Source organism: Hyaena hyaena, unplaced genomic scaffold, assembly GCF_003009895.1.
Source record: "Hyaena hyaena isolate Hyena2069 unplaced genomic scaffold, ASM300989v1 scaffold_213, whole genome shotgun sequence".
Classification (NCBI taxonomy): Eukaryota; Metazoa; Chordata; class Mammalia; order Carnivora; family Hyaenidae; genus Hyaena; species Hyaena hyaena.
Window position 1 is genome coordinate 2,461,292 of NW_024080843.1, and position 12,223 is coordinate 2,473,514.

The 12,223-nt window shown below is 37.7% G+C and overlaps 1 protein-coding gene across 2 annotated transcripts in view; it reads left to right on the top strand.

Annotated features, from left to right (window-relative positions):
- Positions 1–12,223, top strand: part of YEATS2 (YEATS domain containing 2) — a 113,699-nt gene that overhangs the window by 60,155 nt on the left and 41,321 nt on the right. For both annotated transcript variants that reach the window (XM_039242334.1, XM_039242333.1), the window contains exons 11-15: positions 2,071–2,310; positions 3,813–3,971; positions 5,586–5,689; positions 7,197–7,304; positions 7,907–8,089. In XM_039242334.1, coding sequence (XP_039098265.1) covers positions 2,071–2,310; positions 3,813–3,971; positions 5,586–5,689; positions 7,197–7,304; positions 7,907–8,089 — 794 coding nt within the window. The remainder of the gene's footprint in view (positions 1–2,070; positions 2,311–3,812; positions 3,972–5,585; positions 5,690–7,196; positions 7,305–7,906; positions 8,090–12,223) is intronic.

A 12,223-nucleotide genomic window follows, 5' to 3' on the forward strand; every position in this document is an offset into this window, starting at 1 on the left:
GGTGTTGGGAAAACTGGACCGCAGCATAGAAAAGAATAAAACAGGACCACTTTCTTACACCATACACAAAAACTCAAAATGGACTAAGGACCTAAATGTGGGACCTGAAGCCATAAAAATTGTAGAAGGGAGTCCAGGCAATAATTTCTCTGACACCTGGAGTAGCAACACTTTCCTAGATATGTCTCCTAAGTCAAGAGGAACAAAAACAAAGTAAACTGTTGGGACCGCATCAATAGAAAAGCTCTGCACAGCAAAGGAAACTGTCAACAAAACCAAAAGACAACCTAGAGAATGGGAGAAAATACCTGAAAATGACCTATCAGATAAAGGGTTAGTATCCAAAATATATGAAGAACTGATACAACTCAACACCATAAAAACAAATAATTCAGTTAAAAAAAATGGGCAGAAGACATAAACAGACATTTCTCCAAAGAAGACATATAGATGGCCAACAGACACATGAAAAGATGCTCAACATCACCCATCGTCAGGGAAATGCAAATCAAAACTACCAGGGGATATCACTTCACACTGGTCAGAATGGCTAAAATCAACAGCACAAGAAACAGCAAGTGTGGGTGAGGATATGGAGAAAAGAGGACCCTTGTGCACTGTTGGGAGGAATGCAGCCATTGTGCAGCCACTGTGGAAGAAAACAGTATGAATTGTCCCTAAAAAATTAAAAATAGAATAACCATATGTGTGATGCAGTAATTCCACTACAGGGTATTTACCCAAAGAATGCAAAAGCACAAATTTGAAAAGATACACGCAGCATTATTTACAACAGCCAAATTAGGAAACAGCTCAAGTGTTCATTGACTGATGAATGGACAAAGATGTGGTATATATGTACAATGGAATATTACTCAGCCATAAAAAGAATCTGACTTGTCATTTGCAACAATATGAATGGATCTAGAGAGTATAATGCTAAGTGAAATAAGTCCGAGAAAAACAAATACCATGTGATTTCACTCATTTGTGGGGTTTTAGAAACAAACAAACGAAAAAAAGACCAACAAAAAAATAGACTCTTAATTATAGAGAACAAACTGATGGTTACCAGAGGGGAAATGGGTAGGTGGATGGATGAAATAGGTAATGAGGATTAAGGGTGCACTTGTCGTGATGAGCACTGAGTAAAGTTTAGAGTTGTTGAATCACTACATTGTACACCTGAAACTAATATAACACCATGCATTAAACCATACTGGAATTAAAAATACAATATAAGATTCATCATCAGCCAATGTATTTTGATTACGGTATTTTTTCATTTAATAACTTAAGTATATCATTAAATCACTTTTATTATAAGATATAAAACTGGTTCTAAATGGCATCAATCTCTAAGCCTACATTTTAATGTGATGTTAATATTTTAGTCCTTTTATAAATTTTAACTATTCTTTAAATTTTAGTTGCACCTTCTTCATGGGCATTTAGCAAAATAGGGCATTATTAGATTAAGCAAATGCTTTTTTCTTCTTTTTTTTTTTTAATGTATATTTTTGAGAGAGAGACACAGAACATAATCAGGGGAGGGGTAGAGAGAGAGGGAGACATAGAATCTGAAGGAGGATTCAGGCTCTCAGCTGTCAGTACAGAGCCTGACATGGGGCTCAAACTATGAGCTGTTAGATAATGACCTGAACTGAAGTCGGATGCTTAACCGACTGAGCCACTCAGGCTCCCCTAAGCAAATGCTTTCTTTTGAGTTTTTCTTTTTTTCTAAGTTAAAGTTTTTCAGTTTGTATAAAAAATGGCAGAACGTAATACACTTAACGTACTTTTTATATTATTCATGCTTTATAGTTAATATTTTCTAAATTTTGAAAGAAGCATTTTAGTAAAATGATTCTAAACGTGTTAATTTACATTTCACCCAAAAATGTATAAAAGACTCATATACACTGTCAATTGTGTATTTTCTCCTAGTAAGTGGTGTAAAAATGATTGTTGAAATGATAAGGGATTTTTATCATTTCATTCTTTATCCATGATGCTAAGGTTTTATTTCTAAGCAATTTATGACTTATTTGCTTGTTTCATTTCAAATAGGGTTCCCAGCCAACACTGAAGCTGAGAGGCACACTACATTTTATTCTTTGCCATCTTCATTGGAACGAACACCCACCAAAATGACAACATCCCAAAAAGTTACCTTTTGTTCTCATGGCAATTCAGCTTTTCAGCCAATAGCATCAAGCTGCAAAATTGTACCACAAAGTCAGATTCCTAATCCTGAGTCACCTGGAAAGTCCTTCCAACCCATCACCATGAGCTGCAAGATTGTTTCAGGTAGATAGATGATGTGTATCAAGTTGATGTGTATAAAAATTGTTGGAATGACAAAAACAAAGTATTATGGCTTTTTTTAAAGTTCTTTTAAGTAGGGTTTTTGTTTCTGTAACAAGTGAGTTATTGATTAGCAAAGCTGTCACAAAGCAAAAACAGAAGAAGTTCTTTCATATGAAAATAGTTACAAGGAAAAAAATGAAGTTCAAAGCACTCAAGTTTCATCTCCAAGAATTGTGCAGGTAAAATGTTTACTAGGATGTAACCAGCTAAGGATGTACCTTCAGCTAAGGTAGCAAAGTTTCTGGATTATATATGGAAACCTGAGTGACTAGTAATAAAAAAAATTTAGAGGCCTTTTGATGTGGAGTTAAAGTTTCAAAGGTGGGAATTGGCTTGGGATTGAAAGGTCTTTTATACTCTCTAACCACACTGGAAAATTACTCATTCCTGTTATCAGTGGGTAGTTCTGAGCCTTCACTTTTACTTTACTTGTCCACTGTCTCATGACAGTCTCGTGTTAGGTAGGCTTCTAGTAGGAATATACTTTATGGTCTTGGCTGTACCACTTCAGAAAAGACATGAAAGAGAGTCTGTAGAAATATCTAGGCAGTGGGAGGCCTCTGTATATGAAGGGAAAGAAAAGGAGTCTTCAGTGCTAAGAACAGACAACTGAGCAGAAATATCCAAGTTTTTGAAATTCATGAAAGGAGAAAGACATATAATTTTATCTACAAGTTAGAAGCATTTTGGAGCTTGCTGCTTCAGAGGTGAAATAGGCTGACATATAAATTGGTTTGAAATTTAGAGAAATTCATGGATGACAAATTTTCAGTCGATAAAAAAAACCATTGAGGATGTTTAGTGATACATGGGTAACCTTTGAGAGTGTTCTATGGAAACAGGTATCTCTGGATTGTAGCTCCGACATAGTATTGACAGACTTTTGGGTGGACGAATTTCATATTTTCCTATTGGAGATTAATTATAAATCAAGATTCCTGCCTGGTTTGTAAGTCTAGCTGTTCACTTCTTTCCTCTAATTTAGTGTCTTTGAATATAACCATTATTTACAACAATCTGCCCAAGTTGTTAAGAGTTTTATTATCTAGGGATTAAACGGTTCCACACTGTTAAATAAAGCGCTGCTTTTTGAACTTTAATGTGCCTTGGGATGAGTGTATAGGGGAGAATCTTGTTAAAGCACAGGTTTATATTTAGTGGGTCTGGGCTAGCACCTCAGAATCTATTTTTTAAAAACTCACTGCTGATGCAAAGATGTGAAGAGGGAAATACACTAACCCCCGCCTCAGCTACACTGCTGCTGTTGGTCAGTTGCTGAAATATACAGGCCCATTCTCTTTTCCCATTTAGCCCTGGTAGCTCTGCCCCTGTTTGCCCGGGTAGCCCTGCCCCTCTTGCATTATCTTCAGCATCTTCTTAGATGGATTGAGTATACCTCTTAGGCTTATTTTGTTTCTCTTTTCTCTTTTTTATTAATAAAGGTTCCCCCATATCCACTCCAAGTCCATCACCACTGCCTCGAACCCCAACTTCCACTCCAGTCCATGTGAAGCAAGGCACTGCCAGCTCTGTCATTAATAATCCCTATGTTATCCTGGACAAGCCAGGGCAGGTTATCGGAGCCACCACTCCCACCACAGGTGTGCGTTTGATCTGTATTTGTGCGATCCACAAGGTCTGATCTTGGGTAAAGATGAAATCTTAGTGTGGACTTAGTAGCCATGTAATAGAAGAAAGAAATCTTCATCTATAAAAAAGAGGCGGGGATCTGGAATAGTAACTCCAGTGCATTTTCTCTGAAGGAAGGTTTACTTTTCGTAGAAGTTATATTTTTTGGGAATTTACTTGTTTTCTTTTTAATTTCTAAAGAGTGAAAGTGAGGTATAATTAATTTTCAAAAAAAAAGTTGATTTTATTTTTATTTGGAATATATTCTTTTTGGGCCTGCAAGCAGTGTAGTTATTTTCTAAATTAAACTTTAGGACAAGAGTACCTTTGTGGACTATGTATGTGTTTCACTAGTCAAGTAAAAGTAATCTTTACCTTTCTGTGAATAAGGTAAATTTTGTGTGTGGGAGGGAAATTGAACTCTGCAGTTACAAAAAGGAACCTCTGATAGGAAGAATAAGAATTGGGTTCGTTGTGTTTGTCATCATAATCTATAACTAGAGAGTGCTTTTCAGGTTTTTTCCTCAGTATTTTCACTAACATTATTTTATGTAATGCCTTCAGTTAAACCATGTAAACACATGCGTCTATGTATAAACTTTTCTGTAGCTTTAAGAGAAATAGTGAAAAGAAAAGTGACCATAATGAGGCTGATTTTTTTTTTTAAACATAATTGATTTTAACACATGAATGTATGTTGGGTCTTTCTGGGTACTTTTTTGGAAAAGTTAGGCCCTTTAACAGTGACTATAATTGTGGAATTCCTTTAAAAAGTGCTGCTTTCAGGGGTGCCTAGGTGGCTTAGTTAAACATCTGACTCTTGATTTCAGCTCAGGTCATGATCTCATAGTTCATGAGTTTAAGCCTCACGTGGGCCTCCACACTGAGCATGGAGTCTGCTTAAGATTCTCTCCCTCCCTCTTCCTATGCTCCTCCCCTACTCCTGCATGTTCTCTTGCTCTCCCAAAATAAATAAACTTAAAAAAAAAAAAAAAAAGTGCTTCTTTCAGAAATTACTTAATAGCCTTTTGAATATGTTTAGAGATGCCAAATAGGTATTCTTTGAGGATGTTTAGTTTTAGGAATCAGCCAAAAGTCTTTGCAGGCAAGTTTGGTAAATGGAGCAGGTGATCAAATACCACTTTGTTCTTGATTTATTGTTGACTATAGATAATGAGACTTAGTGTTATCAGTCCCTAAAGGCAGTTGTACAGATGGAATATAAAATGTTTAGTGTTAGCGGCACTTTGGAATAGGTCTAGCCTCCTGAAACTACTTCGATGGAGCTAGCGTTCACTTGAATGCACACATACTCTAAACAAGTTGCAGAGTATATAATGTTTACTTACTTATTACTCTTCTACATGTCCTTACTAGCTTCTTGTCTATTTTTAGGTTAATGAGTTGGTCAACTTCTAGGAAGAATCTCTAAGTACTTTTTCTATAATAATTTCATGGTTGTGAGTTTCATCCCTTGAAAATGAAAAATATTGGGGGAAAAAGGGAAGGTTGGTGGAAAATGCCTTAAAGTTACATTTTGTACATTTTACTTTGTACTTTATTTTTAAATCTGCCTTGCCTATCAGGAAGTCCTACAAACAAGCTCTCTACTGCTTCTCAGGCCTCCCAAGGAACAGGTTCCCCTATTCCTAAAATTCATGGAAGCAGTTTTGTAACATCTACTGTCAAGGTAACACTCTTAGTGCATTATTACACTTGGCTAGTTTCTAAAGACAGTAAGTTCAAGCTTAGCAAGAATTTCAGTAGAATTTTCAAGCTAATGAGAATCTTGAAAGACTATCTGGTTCAGACTCCCCTACCTTTCTCTTGACGTTTTCCGAGTGTAGAAAGTGTTTCTAGACACTTGCATCAGTTGGACAGTTGGTATCTATTTGAAAACTTACTATGATGAGATGGCAGCTGTTTTGAGGGGGGAGGGGTCAGCTTTGTTACAAATTTTTCCTTATGCATCTGGCAGTATACTCCTTTTCCTATATTTTTACCAACAAGGAGTAAATCTATTTTTCTACATGTCAGCCTTGTAGTTACTTGGAAATAATTTTTCCACAACTTTTCTTTCTTTCTCCCCTCCCCCCACCTTCTTCAGAGTAAGAAGGCCTTTAAAATTAGAACTTCAGATATGATCTGACTTGTTCAGCTTAGAGTGCTAGGTATCTGGTCACTGTTTAGCAAAGACAGCCCCTACCATTAGGTTAGTTATTCAGCTTATTTGTCATGTTTGTGGCTGTCTAGAGACTGAGGGTGAGAAAGAACTAGGAATTCGGAAATTATCTCCTACATGACTAGTGCTAACACATTTCTTATATGTGGGCACTTTATGGTGATAATGATACTGAATAGTTTTCTGGTCCAATGTGACATTTTTCTCTGAGTTCATTGCTGCCTGTGAGCACTGTGTTACATGAATACCTAAATTGTAATAATTGCCTTGAAGGCTGTAATTCTCTGCCAGTCTGTTTTTTATTGTTGGTTGATCTTTCCATTACACAGTTAAGCAGTGTACTTAACTTTGTTGCTTGTCCCTAATTTGTGGCAAATTGCCTCTGAAATTTACAATTTGTATTTCAGAATTAGAGACATATGACAGTAATTTTGAATGTTGATCTATGTTGCTTTTGTATTTATTAACTCTTTAAGTTCTTTTTGTTGTCTTTTTAAAAAATCCTTATTGAAATATTTCTGCCTGTGTTGGGTATTTGGAGTAAAGATAACAAATCAAGTTGTGTGAGTACTATTGAAAGGGTATAAGTAGTAAAACACTCTAATGACCTGCTTCATGTATTTATTTAGTTCCTAGGCTCTAGGGATAGAAAAGAAATAAAGTACACTGCCGGTCCTTCTTTAGTGGATTACAGTATGGCAGGGGACTAGACACGTACACCAGTGAGTCAGTCAAATGTTAGAGGCATTTGATAGGAGTCTTTCCAGCACATGAGGAGCACAAATGAATAGGTTCTTGCCAGGTTATAGCCTTTCCTTGCTATTGGTTTCTAAGACAATATTAAGATGCAAGTGTGGAGGCTTGGAAGACTCCAAAGAGTTTTGAGCTTTTAGGTTTTTTTTTTTATGGTTATGTTGCTAGAGGATGTCACAGATTTATATTAAATATAAATGACTGGGATATCTGAAATCACTTATTTTATGTAATTGAACAGTGTGTATTTTTACATACACAGCAGGAGGATTCTTTGTTTGCATCTATGCCACCTCTTTGTCCAATTGGAAGTCACCCTAAGGTTCAGAGTCCCAAACCTATAACAGGAGGACTTGGAGCTTTCACAAAAGTGAGTATTTATTAGATCATTATCCCATGAGTTGATATGGTTTTGTTACATAGTAATTTTTGTGGCATACTGAAGTTGCTTGACACTACTTTACAACGTGTTACTTTTTAGTATGCCTTAATTCTAAGACCAGATCCTACACCTGCAACATGCTTTCATTTATTTAGTAATGTTCACAGAGCAGCCTTTGGAGTCCAGCCAGAGAGATGGATGGGTGTGTGTGTGTGTGTGTGTGTGTGTGTGTGTGTGGTAACATGCTTTCATTTATTTAGTAATGTTCACAGAGCAGCCTTTGGAGTCCAGCCAGAGAGATGGATGGGTGTGTGTGTGTGTGTCTGCTGTTTGCCACCAAAATCCAGAACAAATGGACTAGGTTGGGTTTGCAGAAACACAGGATCAAATCCAGATCCTACTTTTGGTCCCTTTGATAACTCTTATGGGCTATATTTAAGCAGTATTTTTTTTTTTTTTTAACTCTTCTGGTGGGGTTTTTTTTTATAGAGCTTCATTAATCATTCATTCCTACAAACTGAATAGATTCAGATATTAGTGGCTTTTTTCATGGAATGTTTATTTAGTGTCATTATCATGTTTTTTGATAGGTAATCATCAAACAGGAACCTGGTGAAGCCTCTCATGTGCCTGCAACAGGAGCTGCCAGCCAGTCACCACTCCCTCAGTATGTGACTGTGAAAGGGGGTCACATGATAGCTGTGTCCCCTCAAAAACAGGTCCTAACTGCAGGGGAAGGGACGTCCCAGTCACCAAAGATTCAGCCCTCCAAGGTTTGTGTTGGGTAGGGATGGAGAGGCCAATATGTAATTGAATGATATTTGCCTAAATAATAGGCAGGTGCTGACAGGATTCAAGTGATAGGGTTGCTGATTCCAGAAAAACCTGTAGATGGAAACCCTGTTGGTAAAGCAAGTCAGCCAGTGTTAAGCCCATCTGCTCTTGTAGTAATCTTTGACAAGAGCAGGGACGTGTCATGTAAAGGGCTCCAGAATAGTTGAAGAGTAAAGTGAGTAGCTGACAGGACCAAGGTCTGCTGTTTTCTTTATTTCTGGTAGGCAAGTTCTACAGTTTACACATCTGATGTTCAGGCTGCATGACACTTTACGGATTCTCGACTCTCCCCCCCCGCCCCCGATTCTTGACTCTTTAGAGAATTTGTTTTCTTATTTAGAGGTGTGAGGAATTAATATATTGAGAGAACTGTAAAAATGTCATGTAGATTCATGTTTTCCTGCATTAGTTGTGCTTATGAGTGCCTGTGTATGTCTACTTCTCACTTACACACTATCTGTAATTCTCAGACAACCTTGCAAGGTAGATACTCTCAACCCCATTTTACAAACAAGGAAGCTGTGGCTCTGAGAGGTCAGGCAGCTTCCTCAAGAGCAGATAGCTAATAAGTGACACAGGATTTGAACCCAAGTCTGCTGACTCAAAATCTGCCATTGCAGAGCTAATTAAAATTTGTGAGCCATTGTCTGGAACCTAAGTATGCTTTTAGAACATCCAGAGTTAAATTATCTCATTTTGGGGGCAGATATATATTGTAAAGCTATCAAGAATATTACATGAAGTGCTTGTTTTTCAACTTGAAAGCCAGTCTATCTAGGGATAGATGAATTGCTTCGAGAGGAGTACTTTAAGATAGAAAAATGGTTTTAGACATTTTGATTAGTCTAGATAGCTAGGTACACATGGATTGAGACAAAAATTCATGTTATGTTTCTGAAATCTACAGATTTTAGGATCTGTAGCTTTAGAATCTAGTTCTAAAATTTATAAGAATCCATTAACCACTTTCCCAAACTTAACTTGTCATGACTCATCTGATGATTAAATATATAGATATTGAGGCTTAACTTGGTTTCAGTGTCCAACTTCAGCTCAGGTAATTATCTTGTGGTTTGTGAGTTTGAGCCCTGCAATGTGCTCTGCACTGAAACCCGTCTGGGATTCTCTCTCTTTCTCTGCCCCTCTCCCACATGTGCACACTGTCTTTCTCTTTCTCTCTCTCTCTCAAAATAAATGAATTAATTAACTTTATTTTATTTTTTTTTATTTTATTTTTTTTTTATTTATTTCTAGGAGAGAGAGAGACACACACGGCGTGAGCAGGGGAGGGTCAGAGAGAGAGGGAGTCACAGACTGAAACAGGCTCCAGGCTCTGAGCTGGCAGCCAGCACAGAGCCCGACGCGGGGCTCGAACCCACGAAACGCGAGATCATGACCTAAGCGAAAGTCGGATGCTTAACTGACTAAGCCACCCAGGCGCCCCGAATTAATTAACTTTAAAACACACAAATAAAGATACTGAAGTCCCTATCTCAAACACTCTGAATCACAATCTTCTTCGGGGTGCTAGGAATCTGTATTTTTATTAAGCTCTCCTGCTGACTCGTGATTAGGCAAATTAGGAACCACAAGGCATCATATTTGACTTTGGGGCTCTCTAGCTAGAATCATTAAGACAGGCACCCCCAACTGCTTCCCAATGCTCCCTCTGTTGTTTTGGCCTTAGGGGTAAGCCTTTTGGCAAAGTCCTTTGTGTTATAGTTATCTGGGCTTTCTACTCAGACACATTGTATATGTTCTTCAGAATCTATTTTGCTTCACCAAAGATACATGGAATGGCTGATTGAGGTTTTTGAGTCAATATAGCATTACTATTTATGCTCAGAAGCTCTGAACAAGTTAGTTTTGCTTTTTTACACTTTGCATTTTGCAAATCCACTCCTCCGTGTTGCTGAACAACTGTATTGGCTTTCTTGTCACATTGCCACCTACCTAATGGCAATGTAGGACTAAGAAAAAATGGACGGGTCTGTGCTAGAATGTCCTGAATAGAGTTTAAAGGCACTTGAAAAGAAAAGGCACAGGAGAGTGTGAAAGAAATGTGCAAAATCAGAAGACCATGAGAAAAGACATTTCCTGTTTATCTAGGAAATTTAGGGCATGCTTTGGACTCCAGATAAGGAACTGTCTGCAAGTACAGACTGTCCCTGGTTATTGCTGAAGTGCCTGCCCAGAAACTATGCCAGAAAGCAGAAGGGTGAGCAAAAGCCTTTGCTCAACTTTGGCACAATAGAAATACAGCTTATCTTTTTTTCATGAAAGTAAAGAGGTGCTGTTTTTGCCATGAAAAGGGACAGCTGAGTACTTAGTGGGTTCATGTGAGAAAGAACCAGTGTGGCATAAAAGAATGTGAGCTTTGGAGTTAGAGCCTGTTCCAGGTCTCAGCCACTCATTGCTTGTGTGACCTGGGCAGGTTTATCTTTGTAAACTTGGTTTTTTCATCTAGTAAAAGGGAGTAATACCCTCCTCCGTCTTTCAGAGTTGTAGGAGAATTAGAGCTCATTGTACATGAAGGACTTAGCACAGAGCACATGGTCACTAAATGATAGTAGCTTAAATGATTAAGGACAAATCATGTGTAAATGTGCAGGAGTATGTACCATGGTAGTTCTTATCACTAAGTACTAAATTGTAACTGGCCATACTTTTCAGTGTATGGATAGAAAATAACATACACAGAATCCTCACTTTCTGGTTGTTAAATTCTGACTTGCAAAGGTCTGTAGAGAGCACAAACAAAAACATTGATTGAATGAATCAAAGCATGAATCAAAGCAAAATATTTACAACAATATAGAACAAAGGGGAGTCTGCTTTGTGAAACTAGAAAGAAGTTAGGAATGCAGAGAGAAGTGTTGTGAATGGGAAGAGTTCAAGTTCTAGGCCAAAGTGTTATATTGTTAAAAAAAAAAAAAAAAGAAAGAAAGAAAACTAATTTGGGGTTATAGTGGCCTTCTTAAGAGTCTTTCTTATGATGTCGGGAGACAGCTGTGTGTAGGATTTTCCCCAGTAGAATTCCAGACTTCCTCATTCTCTCCTTTTTCAAACAAATTAGGGGGGAGTGGGGGCAGGGCTCATCCTGTGAGTGGTATGCTCCTAATAGATACTCTCTGCTATCAAAACTGCCCTCCTGTGGCCTACTCGGGATACCACATTTCATTTAGTTCTTGGAGAGATTAAGTATGTCATATTTCGGAAATTTTGAAGCAGTTGAGTGAGAATAGAGGTTGGTACGAGATGGAAAAAGCAAGTTAAGATGCATGGAATTTTGGAAAAGAAAATAGGTCCAATCCTTGTGTTTTCCTTTAAGATATTTTGCTTCTTTGTTGGTTTAGGAACATAAAGATAGATGATGTGTAATTTAGTGTATGCAGTGAATTATTAAGTTTGATATATTCAGGAAGTGTAAAGACTCTTAGGAAAAAAGTTTGACTACTGTAACAGGAAATCCAAAAACCTGAAGCTTAAGTTTTTCTCTCACACGTAAAAGACCAGTAGGCTTTCTAATATGTTGCCTCCACAGGCATCAAAAATTTAGACACTCCTATCTTGTTGCTCTACCATTCTCAAAATTTGGTTCTCCGCTTGTAGGCTAAGATAACCATTTTATCTCATGACACAGTGTTTGCATTTCTGGCCAACAGGAAGAGAAAAGGAGGTGTAGGGAGGCATAACCCAAAAGTTGCACTCATCACTTCTCTTCCTATTCTTTTAACCAGAAATCAGAAGACCACCCCTAGGCTGAGAAATAATCTGTGTAGCCATGTCCATGTAGCTAAAAACTGGGGGCTCCCTTCCTATGAGAGAGAAAACAAGAATGGATATTGGGATTCAGCTGGCACTTTGTGCCATATTCCAAAAATGTTTTCCTATATTAAGAAACTTTTTTTTCCATAAATACACAGGGAAGTTCTTGATTGGGGTGCCTGGGTCACTCAGTTGATTGAGCGTCTGACTCTTAGTTTCAGCTCAGGTTATGATCTCATGGTGGTTTATGGGTTCAAGCTCTGCATCAAGCTCTGGAACATGCTTGAGATTCTCTCTCTCCCTCT